Source organism: Branchiostoma lanceolatum, chromosome 14, assembly GCF_035083965.1.
Source record: "Branchiostoma lanceolatum isolate klBraLanc5 chromosome 14, klBraLanc5.hap2, whole genome shotgun sequence".
In the NCBI taxonomy this organism is placed as follows: domain Eukaryota; kingdom Metazoa; phylum Chordata; class Leptocardii; order Amphioxiformes; family Branchiostomatidae; genus Branchiostoma; species Branchiostoma lanceolatum.
Genome location: NC_089735.1, coordinates 9,260,478 through 9,279,364, shown reverse-complemented (window position 1 = coordinate 9,279,364; position 18,887 = coordinate 9,260,478). Strand labels below are relative to the sequence as shown.

The following is an 18,887-nucleotide window of genomic DNA, read 5'->3' as shown; positions in this document are numbered from 1 at the left end:
TCTTGTTCCTCTCAAAAAGAGGGGGCAGTTTGATACATAGGAAAGATCTATATAGATAGCCTGGGTGCCATCCGATTTAGTTTACTGGGCCTCCAATTCTCGTTACCTCACCAACTAGATGGCATCTAGGCTAGTCATGTAAATTAGGTACACTGAGTGTTTGGAAGATAACGATAGGACGTGCTTTAACATTTCCTTGAAAACTAAACGTTACTTACCAATATGAGTCACGTTTCATTTATGCTTGATATGTTTTTGGTATGATATTGTCGAAAATGTAAAACACTTTCTGAATATGTTAGAAAAGTTCACCTGTGTTCGTATAAAACTAATAAAGGTTCGTATGATGAGTGTTTTAGTGTCTTGGATCAAGACATGAAGAATTGTACTATTTAAACCTTAGCTTGTAAATGACGCTTCCGTTCTTGAATATATGCATGAGTTGCTGTCCAATGGTGACGTCATGGAACCTGGACCCCCGCCCGTTCTTGATGAAGGTGTCTGGCCGCCAGATCCTCAGGGTGGTTTCCCCTTCAAATGTCATCTTTTCTCCGTCGTAAAGATGGCGGAAGTCTAGCCTCTCGTCTAACCATGACTGTCGGATGTCGTAAGATACTGTGTACTCCTATGGAGGAGACATCAAGGTATCATGTTTTTTAAAGATTTTTGCCTAATGAAGCAAAACAAGACTTAGTCAGTGTTGTTTTCGTCGGCATTCATCGTAGCGGCCATGTTTTGTAACGTAATTAATCACAGCGGACAGTTTGGTCACATGACTCATCCCAGCCAATCAGGCTATTAGATCCTTAAATTTCCGTGTGCAAGTTTTTAAGTTAGCAATTGCTAAGATTCAACGTCTAGACATACCGATTGCTAACATAGGTTTATGCATTCAAATAACTTGGAGAGGGCGAATAAGATTTAAGTCTACCCTATGTACGAAACTCAAGTAAAACATTGTAGAAATCCCTGCTAATGTACCGAACTTACATAAAGATGTTATCGCTATTATTGCACGGAAAGTTTAGATGGCATTTGGACAGTGCGCAATGGAATACAGTATAATCTTACAAAGTATACACCGGACCTACCATATTAACATCTGAAATGCTGTCTATGCTGATGACGTCTATGACAACCCCGACTTTAACTGGAGCACCTGCAGAACAGTACACGTTAGAACATATTATCATAACATTAAAAACTCAAATCATCTGCTGGTCAAACTTTGTTCAGTTTAGAACAAGTAATGTCAATGGTTTTGCAATAAATAGTAATTAAAAACGCCAATCTAGGTAAACACAATTTCAATAGCAAAATTTGCCTGTCGGACATTGTCATCCACAAGATACAATGTCCTTGAATTTAAGAAATACCTCTAAAATTTGGACGTATTCGAAGATCGTAGTGGTGCAATAGTCTCTCGATGGCCAGTGTCATGTCCCATCGTCCCTCCGCAACGCTGCAAAACAAAATAATATATCTAAATGCTATAATCTACGCTACGTGTCAGTTACGGATTAGATACCTTAGAAATATCAATAACAATTAGCAGCATTCAAGTGTAGCTACCAGAACATTTCATTCTACCTGAAACTTTTAACTTATAGTATTCACTACACTCAATGCGATTCTCAACACTCTGACAACCCGCATATTGCTATTGGCCTTTTGACCACAAACGTCTACCGTATTTATGTTTGATTGACCAGTATAAACCTGCAAGATATCGGGAATACTTTTTTCTACAATAGATGCTTATTATATCAAACATACAAATAAAATAAACCTATTTTTCAGATATGATATGCAGATACATATATGGATGCTGACAGCACACAACACTGACACGCTGATCCATGGTAGATGCCAAAGACAATGACAGGGCATTTTATAATTGATGATTATGTCAGTCACCTACATAATTGCACCCATATCATATTAGAAGCAATCATTAACCTTGAAGATCAGGTCAAAAGTAAATGGCTTTCTACTCGGTGATAAGTGAAAAGGGTGATCTCTTCCTTGGCCACAGGTCAATGACGAACCTTCAAATTAATTGCATTGCCATTTGTCTGGTCCGGGTGAAGAGAGACCACATAGTTGTCATGTGTACGGAATACGCTGTGACAATGTCAGCCATCGTACAGTTACAGAAATGCAGGAGATTGTGAGTAACGTCTTTTAAGATGGCTCACATTGTCACAGCGTATTGTTTTGGGCCCCTGGGAAGTAAACAAACTTTCTCGACACTCAGATGTCAGATCGAAGTTGTAAGTCATGTTTCATATTGTATGTATTCAGCAGCTAACAGTGAGCCCCCCTCCCACCATGTGTTCGACGTTGTCATGACCTTTGACTTGCCGAAACGTTCTTCCTTCCCTCGGTGCCAAAGGGGGCAAAGCACTTTGCAAGAGACAAGATAATCAAAGCAACGGACAGCTGCACTACATTTGAGTGATGCGTCACAGTCGTCTTTCATCATGATTATGAAAAATCCATGACCATAACCTTTTTCACCGCAGAGGAGGTTCATGACCTACAGGCACGTACTGTAAATGATTCACCTTTCACAAAATTTGTGGATCCATCTTTGGTTCCTGTCATGTATACATACTAATTTCGATTAGACGCAAGGAGAGTGACGCAGCTCAACGTATTCCCGAGACGTTACTGTCGGCAATTGCCAATGACAAGTCTTCAGCAAGTCTTTTGTCTTGGCAGACCTAACGGTTCACAGCTCACAAAAAAGGCAAAATGATAACGTTTATCTAGATCCCGGTTCCTCGGTAAGTCGATGCATACATCGTCTGGTACGGTATTTCTACTGAGTCAGAGCTTAACTTTTACTAGCATGTAGAATTTGTGTACCCGGCATTTGAAGGTAAGTATCTTAACATGTACATACAGATTGCACATTATCTAGATACTCCACGATTTTTGTGTGCAAACATCACATTATGAATAAAACGTTAAAACATGACAGCTGCATATTGACAGTATCAATGATAGAATTGGGAGAACATGTGTCTCTATCCGCTATTCAACGAATGCATTTGAATTAAGTGAGACCACGGATTGATGATATGGATAAAATCTCCTGGGAAACTGAACAAAAAGTTAGTCAAATCATTTTCCTCGATAAGATCGGACTACTCAATGCCACAACATAAGTTCCAGATGCATGCAGCCAAAGGGTATCTTCAACGATTTCTTCGTCGCGTGCTCTTCCACATGAAATACCGTTGGAAGTTCCCATCACTAGATAAGAGCTGAATCATTGATAAGCCAATGACTTGTGCGAGGAGTCATGTAGGCTATGTCATGATGATAACCATTGCAAGTTCAATTTTTTCAATACATTATCTATGGCTGCTCTAGTATTTCTCTCTACTATCCATATAGACCAAAGAGATGACCTAAATATTTGAAAGTATTACTATAGGGCTTAAATAACCCGTCATTGCCAGTGGTGTGCCCTCGGAATTGCTTTTGAATCATGTATATGTAATCTTGAAAGAGCCTTCAACAAATATTGTAAAACATCCGCAAAAAGTTATTAATGGTCGATACTCTTCAGGACGGGACCATGATTAAGCAAGTTGGTTAAGTTAACCGTGAGCCAACCGGGTAAGAGCTTGACATGTGAAATCAGGTTGAAAACTTTGTTTACTGGGAAAATATGAGACTGCAATTGATATAGTTGGTGTGAGATCAATTGATTAGACTGCAAGCCATCCTACTAGTATTTGTATGTCATGACTAATAAAAGCTTCCTTTGAATCCTCGCAAATGAAACACATTCTACTGCTCACACAGGTCAAAGGAGCATGCAGAATCCAATTCCTGAATGTGCAATATTTTAACCTGCTCACACAGAGAAAGTTCTTCATGGTGTAGTCCACCACACGATAAAATCTGATTTGTGTTAAGTGATCCGCAAGTCTTAACGACCCAGAAAATGCACAATCTCCACAGTCTAGTCAGCGAAGAATTAACTGCCCGATGCAATTATCACTTTCCGAGAACTACGTGTTTTCCCGTGATCACCCTGTAAGTTCATCGGCTTTGTGCAACGTAAGTCACAATCTGGCTGCAGGCAATACCGTTGATGAGCAAATGGTCTACAATGTACAAAAGGTCTGATAGCTTTTTTGCTGCAATGATTGGCAATCATTGCAGACATGTGTGGGTCTCATTGAAGTACGCGTCTTTTACCAATGCTATAAGACCAAACATAGCATAGGGGCCAAGATGTATTTTCTATATCACTGAAACTTATCCATAAGCTCTCATCATAATCTCATTTTAAAGTTTCCATTCATAACTGTATATGCTACATAGAATATGTTTTATTTAAATTTACCCACTGCCCGTGCTATTGGTACGTTTCTGGCTGGCAAAATGTTGAGGGCTTTTTCGATGTCTTAGAGTTACAGTAAATAGTCGTCGACGCCTGAAGGCATTTAAATGAGATATGCTTTACCTGACTCCCTTGTCGACAGTGTAGATATCAAAAAGAATGTTCTAGATTATTTCTGCATTCATATTCGATGACGTTTGAAAAATAAGAATAAAAATGCTTTCCAACCTTGGCAGTGGAGACCATTGTAAAATGTAAATCAACGCTTCATCGAAGACTACATCTGAACCAAGATGATCTACGGTTGCAACAATAAACATACTTTGCAAATGTGCCTTACCCTCCATAAACGTAAAAGCATGTCAAAGGTGAATAGCACCATATTCCCCAATGACCCGTGATATTCCACTAGGAACTCGTTTCTAACTAGTGCTTAAGAACCATCTCCTACGTGGGTCATTGCACGTAGGTCTGGGTCATGCCAATAATGACTGTCTTCTCCCAACAGACTGCATAACAACAACCAATCTTGTATTGAGATACGTTTGATCGGATCAATGTTCTCTCAACGATTTGATTGAATTAATACTCAAAGGAAATGCTTCCCCAACTATACATAAAGGACTATCGGTGTGATTAGGGGGGTAGTCTCTTTCATATATCTTGTTGTGAGTATATCACTTGGAATGATTAGATCATTTTGCATTTTTTTGTTATTTTCTTTCGTTCTGACTCATCACCTTCCTTTACCAATGAAGAAACTTGCTACCTATCCAATCTTTTGGCCATAAATGATATCATGTGTTAGATTTTAACATTATTGGCTTCCGAAAGCAAATTGCATTAATGAATGTTTATTTTGAACATTATGATCGGCTATGAAGAGTATATCGCAGCCAAGGGCTGAATTGCATATTTCTTATTTGCATTTCTTATTGTCATACACAAAACTAACTATTGACTTCTTTGGCAATTTACAATAATCATTCATGCAATTTCACCATCCTAGCCAAATATGTATTCTTATATCACGATTAATATACTGACTAAAAACTGATAACTTTAACAGCAGATAAGCCAGGGTTTTCAGTATGTGTACGTAGTCGTAAATTACTCGCATCATCTAACAGGATGATTATTGAAAATGTGGGAATAACGATCATTAGCTTGTAAATTTGTTACAAAAAACGCTCTCTTTTACCGTGACAAAAGAGTTTTGCACATTTTTCTTCTGAAATTAATTCTCTGAAATTAAAGTGCATGAGTGTTACTATATCTTTTTCTGCTCATATTCAGGTGAACAATCTTTTGTGTGTCAGCGTTTTTAGATTATGCTATACTGTACTGTTCTGTATGGTACTGAATGCAGCACAAGCATTCTCTAACACACACACCCTCACAATAATTTATTCCATTACTGGAAGACCATCTCCTTTGGCATGGTTCCCATCTCCCTACACTATATTTGCCTAGTCCGCTGCATCAAATAATTTTTACCCAATAGCTCTCGTGAGGGTGCGCCCTTCTGATACATTATGTCACTAAGGTCGTTTCTCACTAAAGATAAAAGCCACGATAAAAATGCCATCTGCCACAGACCAGCCATAAACTAAACCGTCATCAGACAAGATGCTATCTATACCACGGAAGCAAAACACGTTCAGCATGAAGAATTTTACTTGGTACTGTTAAAATGTTCGCCCTGATAAATGTTTACTTACAACAGCTATCAATGAATTACTCCATTCAATAAAGCATCGCTGCTAAGCCACGAAGGCGTAAAATTGGCAAGCTTGTAAATTAATTAGGGCGGTCATACAAATCAACGTGCTCGTTTGCAATCGAGTCTAGGTCTCCAACCTCGTCCCAAGTTTCTCTTCCCTATCAATATTAATGGCTTAATTGATTGTTTCGTTAAACAGCTAATGTATTTTCTGTCAATTATAGCTATTGAAAGAGAGAATGACTATAGTACCAGAGATATTAGAAAAGTATACCCATAGTTTCCTTTTAATAAAAATTATGGATAATTGATAACAATTACATATTTCGTATGCGTATCAGAAATGTATATTTTTCAAGAGCATGTTTCTATTTACTTCAATTTAACGTAAACTCAATTTCAATGTCTAACGGTATGTTAACCAAAGCATAAATATTCAAATTAAACAAATGGTGAATTTGCACCATGAAACAAATGATTGATACAAATTCAAATTCTACGCCATTGTAAATCCGAACTGATATTTTGGCCTTCTACTTACCTTTGTTTCCCTTCAGACGATGAAATGACGATGTTCACCATGGCCAGTCCAAACACAAAGTCGATCAGAAAATCCTTGGTGCCTGCCATCTTCGCTATCCTTCTTTTCAGCATACCTGGAAGGAATTGATGTACAATGTGTATGTAAAATATACATGTATGTTTGGACAAAGTACCATCCCACAAAACGATCTAATATAAATAACAGAGTAGCAATTACGTTTGGTCCACCAGGGTACATAAAAGCAAGTAGTAAATTCGTTTTGAGTGATGGATTGCAGTAGATGTTGCTCCCTGTAGAAATCTTAGCCAGAAGCAACGTTCATCGACGTCTTTGTGAATAATCTGGCGTCTACCATCAGTACAATTTTGGATGGGACAGCTAAAAAGAATGTTTCATCAGCTCACGATGCCTTTTGGTTGACAGCCATCCGCTGACAGAGCACCCAGTTAATACACAGAGCCAGTTAATTGTTTATAACGCAGAGTTTCGTCAAAAAGGGCAGCATCGTAGGCAATGTTTCATGTCAGCGAGTTTCCTGGATTGGAGTTTAATCAACTCATTTTTCACGAAGATGGTCCTGTCACGTCCATTTTCTTCATTATAGAAGATATGTTGTAAGTCATTGTGTTACGATTCAAGTCTTGTAGATATTTATACATTTCCTCTTCCAAAAATGTTTTTTAGAATTGTCTCTGGGCAAAGGATAAACTTTTTTTCTCATCCAACAACATTCTACCCACGAATTTGTGATAAATGATACTGATATTGAGTTAAATCAGCTACTTTTCATTGGAGGCAAGCCAAAAACATCAACTGTATTCCTATAAAAATCGATAATGCAGCAATACTTCGTAAATTCACGCCAAGAAGGGGAAGAACATTAGTTACTTATTTCCTGTTGCTCAAATACATCATTAGTAGAGATAAATAGATCATACTGTAAAGTTAATCTATAAAGAAATTTTGATAGTCAACTCTACTTTACAAAAAGCAAACCTGAGCAGAGTGAATATCTTGAAATTGTTTTTCTCATCTCACATTATGAATCAATATTGTCATTGTTTAAATGCCAACTTCCTCTTATGTGAACGGTTGATGATAATCTGACCGCGTGCCTGCGAAGCTGGTGTGTTACGCCGAATGGCGGTTATACCGGCTATATAGATACAGATACAGAACCAATTAGGTGTAGAAATTAGATATGACAATTTTTCTTGGAAGCTACAATTTTGCTATTGATGTTTTAAGTTAACTGTTTGTTGTTTCATTGTACCCAAACAGTGTAAGCAACTTATCAACATACGACATATATAACTGAAATGAAACTATTTTAGTGTGGCTTGACTGCTGTTACCAGCAAAGAATGCAAAACCATACACTTTGAACTTAACCAAGTAACGCACATTTTATTGAAGGATCACTGAATGCATACATGTTTCCATTAGCTGAAGTTCCAGGATTTGCCCCTGTATCACTCACATATACGTGCTAATTAAACGGGTCCCTGAATCGTCAAGAAGCTGTTATGAGGGGAGTCTAATAATACCTACATCTTGTTAGTAATTAGTAATCACTAAACCCCGACCATGTAGAATGATCGAAACCCGTGTGCTCTGTACGCCTCAGGGTACATAGCTGAACATGAATCATTCTTTTTGATGCATTGCTCAGCGGTTGTTTGTGAGGATAGGGAACAACATATAACATGAAGATGTTAGAAGTGACAAAATGATTAGAATTTGTATGTACTTCTGTTGCTACTCTTATGTTCATGTTTGTTGACAATCATGACATACTCCGTAAACACACCTGCTTTGCAGGCATAAAAGTACTTTGTGTTAAAGCTAAAAGTTTTGAAAGCTTTTGAAAGTGCGAAGCCAGACCTGTGACCGATAGCAGTTGTTTTGGTCGTGGACGTTTTTCCTTTCAACATTTTGTCATGTACCATTTATCTATGTATCCTGTCTTCCATCGATCCATATAGCATGCCATTGTGATATGCAGCACAGCATGATATATCTTTGGAGACATTCGATTGCAGCTGTGCTGCAAGATAAAGACACAGCCCGAGGAGCAAGATACCGCACCGGATGATCCGTCTTGAGACTTCCAAGACGTCTTGGTGATTGAATGTTGAGATAGCTTCTAGCCCTTTCATCCCGTGACAATAAGGATATACTCAATATGCGGATTGGGCGTAGGTAGGGTGCAGAGACTGACAGCTGACTCCCTCTAAAGAATTCGGCAGATCAAAAGCTCCATGCGATAACGTTTGACGAAGATGTAGCACGCTGGTACTATCCAGAATAATATCTTCTTTTCCCACGCGTTATGTGGGGTGTGGGTATTCTTGTCATCTGAAGCCTGAATGATACCTTGTCAGAATACTATCTCAAAGCAGCGTTTTCAACAGGTTGACTCTGAAAAATGTCAAACGATAGAAAGGCAGCATTCAAGCAGGTTTTGAATGCTTCAAGAAGAGTAGACAACACAAGGTAGCGCACATATTACAAGGCATCAAATACTTTTCCAAACAGCTTTTGATAAAACTATTTCTGGACCGTACGCGTTGGCTGTGCACCAACATTTTGCTTTACGCAAGGGAAATCATTATGGTTATTGTCGGAAATAGGAATATGTCGTTTTCATTTACCTGAATGTTTTCACCGTTTCGTTGTTACATGCAGTACCAATGCATTTGTTGACTTACTGGGAACTGATGTCTTGTTTTAATGGCAGCAAGATGTTGTAACCCATTTAAGTGGAAGTCGTTCTTTCGGAAATGTATCAAATGTTCCGTACTTCAAGCCTAAATACTGCTCAATAATTCAGTCTTTGTGTTCCGGACTTATCGATCCACCAGGTAATACTAAAATCTAGCCTTTTTGCCCAAGCTGCAGGTTTATCCTGGCCTCCTTGGTCACTGCCGGGCTTTGGCAGTTAGGTATAATATATCTAACTGCTGAAGCCCTGCAGTGAGCAAAGAGATGCGAAGGTAATCGTCTATTTTTAGAATCACAAGAAGCTTTGTGAAGTACCAATAATTTGAACCTCCAGATTCAAGTCCTGTGAATTTTACAGCCGACATCGATTGGCTGTATAACGTTAGGGCCTTTAATGAAAGGCATGGTTTATATCGTATCGTATAAGGAACGATGTGAGGCCTACTTGATTGTCATTGCCTTGAACTGTGTAGTAGGATTGTAGTAAAATCCAAAAATACTAGTATACAAGACCATCCACTTACCATGTAAAACTCACTTTTGATCAAATATCTTCAGTATAGTATTTATTACCAAGCCATAATCGATGACGGAACATGATTCCTTTTACAATTGATAGGCTTGATGGAATGTTTCAACCCCGCATGTGTATTGCAATGTTTAATTTGAAGAAATGATCATGTGCAAGTTATGTTTTCGACATATACAGTATCATTTCATAACATGACAATTCTTCATGTTGATAAAAACTTTCATTACCTAGAACGCATTGTTGTTAGATAGAACTGACTGGCCATATGGATACTTCAATGCCTGATTACAATGAATGAAAATTAATATTTTCATGAAGGCCACAGATTTCAGCAAACGTATCCTGTTTGCTTAGCATTTCATTTTTACCATTACTACCATTCTAAAATATAAATCCTACCTACCCATAGATAGCGCGGAACCATCTAGATAATCATAGCTATCTTATACGTGAAGCCAGTTCAGAAGTACGGCTAACACATTGCATTTGGAGAAAATTTGGTAACATCACATCACATGTTTACATTTTAACTGTGGTAAAAAAACAACTCCATTCTAATCTACATCAACATGTAGGAGATTCCTTTAGCACACGCTTTCTATTTCTGAAATCATGACTCTATAGATAGCTATACTGAATAGGAAGAAGAAGATACCAATAGCTGACTTAGCTGCACGTTGGTTCACGAAAGTCCCCTGTTGCCACCATTTTGCTTCCGTGTTGTTTTAATAAGTTTTACGTGTCCTTCCAATAGGTGACCCCCCCCCCCACTTTGAGTTGATCAAGCGTTGATGCCATTCCTGCCTTGATGAAGTGACGCCTTTTCCATATTCAGTCATGTGTTCGACGTTTGTCCCTAATCAGTGCCTGGTTTGCTGATGTGGAACGAATTAGTCTGCTATCAAGCCAGCGTGCCGTTGTTGATTAATGAGGTGGCTTACAGCATCGACTACCGAGAGTTTGAATAAAATCAACGTTGATATTTTTCAAGGGTAACTATTGAGCGTTACTTCAGTGCAGCGTCGCGCCGAGTGCTTCTATTCTGCAATAGGAGGGCTCAGATTCAAAACACCAATCTAGATTGTTTCTTATCATTTCTGCAAGACCGTCGACATCTTTGAAGTTGCGGCAACGGTACTGTTAGCGAAAAGATATTTCTTGTTTTTAAGCATTGCTTTTTAATGTCAAAATTCAACTAAATGCCGCTTTCCCTTCTTATCTTAGCCAACTTGTCCTTGGTTAATCTTACAAGGAAATTAGACCAATTTATCGTAATAGATCATTAATAAAGTGCCATCAACTGCAAAGTTAACGTAAAACGCTGTTTGTGGAGATTTTGTATTCGGTCGAGGACGTCCGTGCGTCTGCCCTTTTGCCAATTTGCTGTTTCATATTAGAAATCTAGTCTTTTGCAGATGGTGTCCTCCTTGAATCGTTTGATACAAATTGAATCGTCACTTCCATGCATATAGATGCAGTATTTCAGCGATCAGGGTATTGCAGAAGCTACGGCAATAATGATTTGGTTTCAGTTTGGTTTCAGTTATCTCTGAGATACTTTCTCCAAATCTAAAACTGTGCCATCTATAAGGGCTCTGTAATTTCAAAGTTCCTCGCTGAGCAAAGTTTCGTACCAATAAGCAGTATAACTTAAATTACGTGGTCTTTTGTGGTTGGATTTGCTAACAGCAGACAAAACCTATTGCATTTAGAAGATTACTGACAGTATCCACAACACTAGACGACACTTTTGGCCGCCGATTCTATTTTTCACTCTATCAACTGCAAACAGCCTGCCACTTTATAGAAACCTTTATGGTGGGAATGTATTCATTGGCCGTAATCTGATCCAATTACCACACACCGTGTTAGCACCTCATGAGCAGGTTACAACTGGCAATGGCCAGAAATTCTTGGAAGATTGGATCAAGTAGCAGAAATGCTCCTTCCAATCACTGTGTCCTTCGGAGGGTAATATTGTTTGGTTTTCCTAAATTTGGGACACATTATGGTAATTATCGACGTACGCTGACGCTTGCCAAACCCCATCACGTCAAACGGTCGCCAACTGTTCAAACGAAATCGCTACATAACGATTTATTGGTGTTCCATGTATAACAGATTGCCAGAAACCGTTCCGGTAACGTCTTGGTATCAGATCCACAAAACACTTCTTATATTGATTTTTATTTTACAATAATAATGCTATTAACGTTTTATCTTTTTCTATTAAGATAGTTTTTTTTCTATTGAGGTAGTTATGAATATTAATCTTGCCATAAATACATCCTATCTAGCGTATGTGGACAGTTTTCCCTTTGATTTCACTTGAAGAACTAAGTTAATATGATGATTATTGTGTGGGTGTTAAGTCTTGAATTTGATTCAAACTTTATCGTTCCGTTAACAGGATGTCTTTTCCGACTCCGAGATTTCCGAATAAGAATCTTATGAGCAATCATGGCCCTGCAAACAGGAGGGGACTCTCACCTTCAGCTGACCCTATCAGAGAACCCGTGCAGTGCATCTAATTTACTGGCCATAATCCAAATTTAATGACTGGTGCCCTCAGCTGCCACCGTCGCTACAAATTGCCTGCTTCATCGGTTCTCGACATTTGTAACCTTCATTTATGCGAACGCAACCCAGCGCATTTCTAAAATCTGCACCCCAGTTGACATGAATACAATTAAATGGTTTAATTTTTGGACATGGCTAGCCGTTTCTAATCCATTTTATTGTGCACTCATACAGGTTCTCTCGTAAAGGGAGTCGATGTAGCCAGTGCAGTCGTATCTTGCAGCCATCTACTAAAACACGAAATTGCTACTAGGTAGAAGCTACGACCTTTCGATTTGATGTCGTGGAAAGTAGTTCACTTAAGCGACCAGGGAAGCCGGGCTTCCTCTCGCCTTTGGTATATCACTTGCGGAAGCAGAGGTCATTTGATTGAGGAACTCACAAAATTTGCTTCTTCTGCAAATTTGTCGTAATTAGATACGTCATCAGAGGCCTATGATATTAAGTTGAAACTGCTTCTCTACAAATCACATCGCTTGCTCAGTAATTAACTTAATTGCAGTGGCATCAATGTTTGATGAAATTAATTGCATAGATCAATGATAAACCTTATCGATGAACAAATCGGTACAGTAATCGGATGTTCTTCCCATCATAATGAACACGCATTGACAAAACGTTCTGCCCGTATCCCGCCATCCGATAAAGAGCATACAACTTCTGCTGAGTACGATTGGGTCGGAGTGGTTATGGTTTGACTGATGTAGTGCGGGGAAGGTCGGTCCTTACCGGTGTTTGATTCATGGACTGACTTATGTTTCTATTCCCGCTGATTAATAGTGCTGACACCCACAAACCCGTAAGGGGCTTGCTGATCCGTACAGGTTATACTTCTCAAAACCATGTAACGCTTCTACCGTACATACGTACAGAGCGTTAACATGTTTAGCAGCTTTGATAGACAAGATGAATCGATTTACTTCGGTGCACCAGCAGCAAAGAGTACAGCTAATATCTGGAGGCTGCAATGCAATTGAATGTGATTTACAAACATCATCATTTCCAACCTAATTATACCAAACGAATGGATACGATTCATCGGCTTTGTCACACTTTCATTCATCTGCTGACACCTTATGGCAATCTGTTTCAGAGAATAATTGCAAATTCCTAACCCGCGAGCAATTGCGAATTCTTTCTAATTTCCTTGATGCGCTTTTTCGGGAAGGTCAATTTACTTTGTGCCTTGCAGAGATTTGCTGTTGACTGAATGCGACATAGCTTTATATGTGTCTCTTTGGTACAAACGACGAAGGTAATACAGTGTAGAAAATGACCTCAGAGGAATATATGCGTCCCCAGCCTCATTCTTTTCAACCTCCCGTGACCCGTATAAAATGTACGTGAGTCGTATACCGTTTGTGTTTGTCCATCTGCAAAAGATGAATGTCACCGACAATATGCTTTTAGAAACTTCCTTCTATCTATTTTGCACAATAACAGCTTACTGATAACGGTAACCATTCCGAATATGTATTGTCATTCAAAAAATGACTAGTGGGAGAGCCTTCAGCATTCTTAGAATTGATGCCCAATATATGTATTGATTGGCTACGTTTGTTCCGATTTCAGCACCTCCTCCAAGTTCAACGTAGCAAATTAAAACTACCAAACAAAGGTACCAAACTACCAAAATTACGTATCATTCAGTTAACGTTTTTTAAGTCGTGTCTGCAGATCTGATATATGTAAGAGCTTACGAATAGGGGCAAGCATGCTTTTGCAAAAGACACAAAAGCATTAAGGTTGCTGCATGTCTCAATGGAAGCTAGAAATTTTGTCCTGCTCTTTTCAGGGATTGTGCCATTCTGCATGATTCTTCTCTGACCTTCAGAACCAGAGGACATTGGTAGGTTTTCCCGCTTATCACACGTTTACAGGCTTGACGTGGAAAAGTAGAATTCGTTGGACTCAATGCCAGCGTTAAATATGACGCCAAGCTTGGACAAAATGCACAGCCAGCATCGTAGACAATTTCTAATGCCCATCCAAATGAGACGGCACTGATTGTTTTTGCAATAAATATTAAACATGACAGGCAATTCGAATTCCAGAACAAACCATTCAGTTCATGTTTGCATGGCAAGAAACTATGTCGGATAACAGTCTGGCAATAGAGTGCTGCCTTCATATCATTTGCTGCCATGTCATTCCCATTGAAAGCTTGTCCGGATTTTCCCTCATGCCTTTTAGTCATGGCGTTCCTATTTTCTACGAAGACGTCGTGTCATGTTGACTTCCAACATTTTCGAGAAGAGAAAATTTTCTGCGTGTGCCCTTATTGAGTAAATCTGCATATCATGTGAGTGAAGCAAACACGGAAAAAGATCTACATGTATTTCATCTTCCAATTGCAAAATAGTACGCCCGATTTGTGTGATAACTAATTCCAGGCTTATTGTACTCGAGATGAAGACGACTGATTGAAATATGTGGTGCGTAAACCATTGTTTTGCCTGAAACCGTGACTTCATCCATCAATGAGCTAAGTCATTACCAATGCTATCACTTGCTGTTGCAGTTGAAGATTGGTTCTTTGTGTAGATATACGGCAGACATCGATTAGAGGCACAGCAGTGGCAGTCTCACTGTAGATACAATCGTCGGGCTCATTTACAATGGGCTTTAGCGTCTAATCCTCGGTGGAGAGAGCTTTTAAGCACACATTCATGATATACATATACATACCGAGACGGCGATGAAAAGTGCTTCGGATCACGTAGGCTTAGATGATAGGAAAGATAAAGGTACCAACCAATGATTAAGATGTGGACATAATGATTGGAAGGGATACTATATCCATATGTATAGCCTGTATCAACATGTAGAATTACGTACAGTGTGATATAGGTAACACGTTGTTGGTGGCTCCTTTGTTTTGGGTAAAATCCCTTCGTCAGAGACACTAAATTGGTCACTCAAAATGATTAAGGGATTGATATTCAAAGGCCGTTAACTGATTTTTATGATTTTGAGTCGTTATTGTTTTGAATTGTCCTGAGTTGTTTGTATGATTTTTGCCCCTATGATTGATGATTACTGCTTTATGTTAAATTATTGCTAGCTGAACTTAACTTAATAATCATTCATTTAGGTTGTGTTAATCAGTCCTCTTTTGTATCCTGATTTGTAAGGGCTCCCTTGGACATCAGTTTAACCAAGTTAACTGAATGGACCACCTTGAAGATTCATGAATGAATAGATAGATATAGATAAATGAATATTGACATTTTTATCGGCTTACCTACCACTGTCTCCAGAACCAACGCCCTTGAGAAATGACAGATGTCCTGGACTTCTTACAGACTCATTGCCATGACCATCCACTAAGGCAATCTTTTAAGTGACTGCTTCTGAATATACCGACGAGGACGTTCGCCTTTGTTTTATGTTTACTGGAAAAAGTTCTTCCCAACCTTGGTTCTAGAGGTTCAGATAAGAACTGAGTCTGTGAAAATCCGCACGAGTCCTGGTTCAATCCTCTGAAGGCTTGGTTGGATTATGTGGATTTCACAATGGCGAAATGTATCTTACATGAAAGTGACTGTGTGGGACGGTGAACCATTGCGCACTCAGCGCAAGACGACCGGTCATCAATATATCATGAGGGAACGATCTGCATCTTTGTGATTGGCCTAGTTTATATGGTGTCCACGAGCCTCCTTTATTATTGGCTTGAACAGAGGAATTTGTTTTCAAAAAGGACATTATACTAAACAACTTTCTAGGAATCAGCCAGTCAAAGGAGGTTCCTGCAAATCACTTTCGGAGCCCCTTTGGCTGGTTCATTCCTTTGGTGAATTTTCAGCCTTCTGGGCGAGCTCGTGTGTTAAAGCTGTTGTGATGCTGAAGTGCGGCTATACCGGTTATACAGATACAAATAAAGATATAGCTTCTGCTATTTCTTTGCTACCAAAGAAGTCTTCTGACGGCAACTAGTCTTCTAGATGATTTTTTTTTTACATTTTTAAGTTAACTTATATATTATAGAAGGTTCTGTCATCATCTATTAGCCGAAAAATATGTCTAGAATGTAGATATCTCAATTAAGTTTAGACGTATTCATAAATGACATCAGAACCAAAACAGGGTTATCCAGTGTATGTTTTAGCATTACGCGCCCTCTCAGAGCATTTCGCTTCAAGTTTGACGGATATTATGTACCTGCACCTAAAGCACTGCTCATGGGCGAGACACCTTCAAACGTATGAAAGAAAGTTATATAAGATCAAAGAGCACAGCTGTGCATCCGGGAAATTACTAACAGCAAGGGATGTGCAAGTTGTCACAAATCCAATATATATAGATCATCACATGGGGAATGTCCTGTAGCACTGTCGACTTTCGAGATTCTTTTTTCTTTATTTTCGGTATGATCTTTACTAACAAGGTTTCATTGCATCGGTTCCCGGTCTGTGCAGTGCAATCTCCTACTGGTTTGGATCTTAATGTTTTGCTTCTGTTTTTACCAGCTCATTGCATTGTCAGTGTCCAGTATAGTATATCCAATAGTTGAACAGGAAGAAAAATGTATCTGTTTTGTAGCTATTGTTGCCAGCAGATCTAACCAGTGCATTCAATTCCAAAGGCAAGATACAATGCAGTCTGATTCTGAAATGTAATAATGTTCAGTCTGATTCTGAAATGTAATAATGTTCTTTGCTCTTGGCATATGTTTTGTTATTAATCATAGCAGGGTCTTCTCTTGGAATGTTTCCGAATGAAATCGTCATGTCATTGAAAACTTATCTGTCAATTTTTATTTCCCTGTGGATATTTTTCGCAGTTCTCAAAAGTGCGTATGCAAAAAAACGTCAGTAGTTTTTTGATTAAACAGGAATGATTGAAAATAAGATCATATTCCATGACGCAAGCTGACAGAAAACGTGACACCATGACTTATATGTCTTAATTATCAGCGCAATATGTCTGTAAACATGTTGTATTGATGCAAAATACAATATCTTCTTTATAAATATGAAATTTGTTCATGGTCGTGCCACTGATTTCATATGTTATACTCGGAATTTCTTTTTTACAAATATCCAGGCGCACAAATTTGCCAATGTGGAGTACATGACATGGAATTGCATAATGTACAACAGAGCTGACAAAGAGCCGAAGGAGTGATATATAATGTGGCCTGACTTGGGCGTCGTAGTCATATTCTAGGTTGCAATTGGCACATCCATCTATCTAATAATAAAGGATTGAAAAGCTGGATTCTTATTAACGATGGGTGTTCCAGGGCAACGTAATTGGGACCGGCAAAGCCGTAAAGCTGCCCGGGCCCGAGTTGATAAAGAAAATTGAGCGTAACTATCACTCAACTTATTCCACGAAAATAACAAGGGTTCTATTCGATTTTATGATTTGACATTGGGGTGTGCGTGATGATCCATGAGTGCACATTGCAGGATAATGGTGACACCTGAAGAGCACAAGCTTGCTTTGCTTGTTTGTTTGTTTGTTTGTTTTGTTTGTTTTGCGCACAACTGGTAGGCCATCCGAGGAAATTATAAACGAATTCTATACTGAAAATTGGTGAGTGCGAGCCACGCGAGTGTTTAAAATACAAACCATAAATGATTTACCAATGACCAGAACTGGCGGAAAACCGACTGTTTGGGATTCGAACCCTCGACCCCGTGGACAATAAAAGAGAAACACCGAATACAGCGGCCCAGTACATTCACATATTAACGCATTATTTAGGACTACGTAGAGACTATACTACCATTCTAGCAATGCATAAACTTTGCTACTATACCCTTGCCGCACCATTTCTGAAGAGGCTTTCTACATTTAGATTTGGAATAGAAAACTAACCTTTTGCTGCTGAGAACGTCCGCAGAGACCACGTCGTCAAGTCATCCGAGGCGCCTCCTCATCTTTATGTCACAGGGCCTCTATGGGTGACGTGTTCGGCGTCCTCCGCACAAATCTCTGCTGAGGTTGTAAAATGATTTAGCATAATGGCACCCTTGTGAAACTTTGACTAATGCCAGGTGTCAGACCTTTCTTGCAAACACGACTCACGAATAGACGCCTTGTCCTACCGGGCTTTTAGTAAATATACATTCACCTGTATCCGAGCACACGATTGGATATATAGAGAAGGTAAGCATCGCTGAAAGAGGGATAAGCGTTACGCCATCGGTTGGAGAGCTTCAGACGTTTACGAACGCTCCTGGTGCCACCATATGGTAGAGGAAGTCAGTTGCATGATGTTGGCCCGTGGTTTCAAACAACCTGCTACACAGACGCTGATGTCATCTCGCCGCCTATGCAGTACTTAAATTACTCTCGACTCTCTCTTTCTCCGTACAGCCAGTTTACGAGAGGATGGTCCATTTATGCGACAAGGGCCAGGTCAGGGAAAAAATCATAAAATTGACTGACATATTTCTAGACGGGGGCGC

General features: G+C 39.2%; 1 protein-coding gene across 1 annotated transcript in view; it reads right to left on the bottom strand.

The window, feature by feature from the left end:
* LOC136448331 (gamma-aminobutyric acid receptor subunit beta-1-like) overlaps window positions 1–18,887 on the bottom strand; it is a 24,125-nt gene extending 5,238 nt beyond the window's left edge. The window contains exons 1-5 of the mRNA XM_066447731.1: window positions 18,295–18,887; window positions 6,628–6,742; window positions 1,377–1,462; window positions 1,092–1,159; window positions 399–625 (exon numbers count right to left, since the gene is read on the bottom strand). Of these exons, the coding sequence (XP_066303828.1) occupies window positions 399–625; window positions 1,092–1,159; window positions 1,377–1,462; window positions 6,628–6,740 (494 nt within the window). The 5' untranslated portion in view covers window positions 6,741–6,742; window positions 18,295–18,887. The remainder of the gene's footprint in view (window positions 1–398; window positions 626–1,091; window positions 1,160–1,376; window positions 1,463–6,627; window positions 6,743–18,294) is intronic.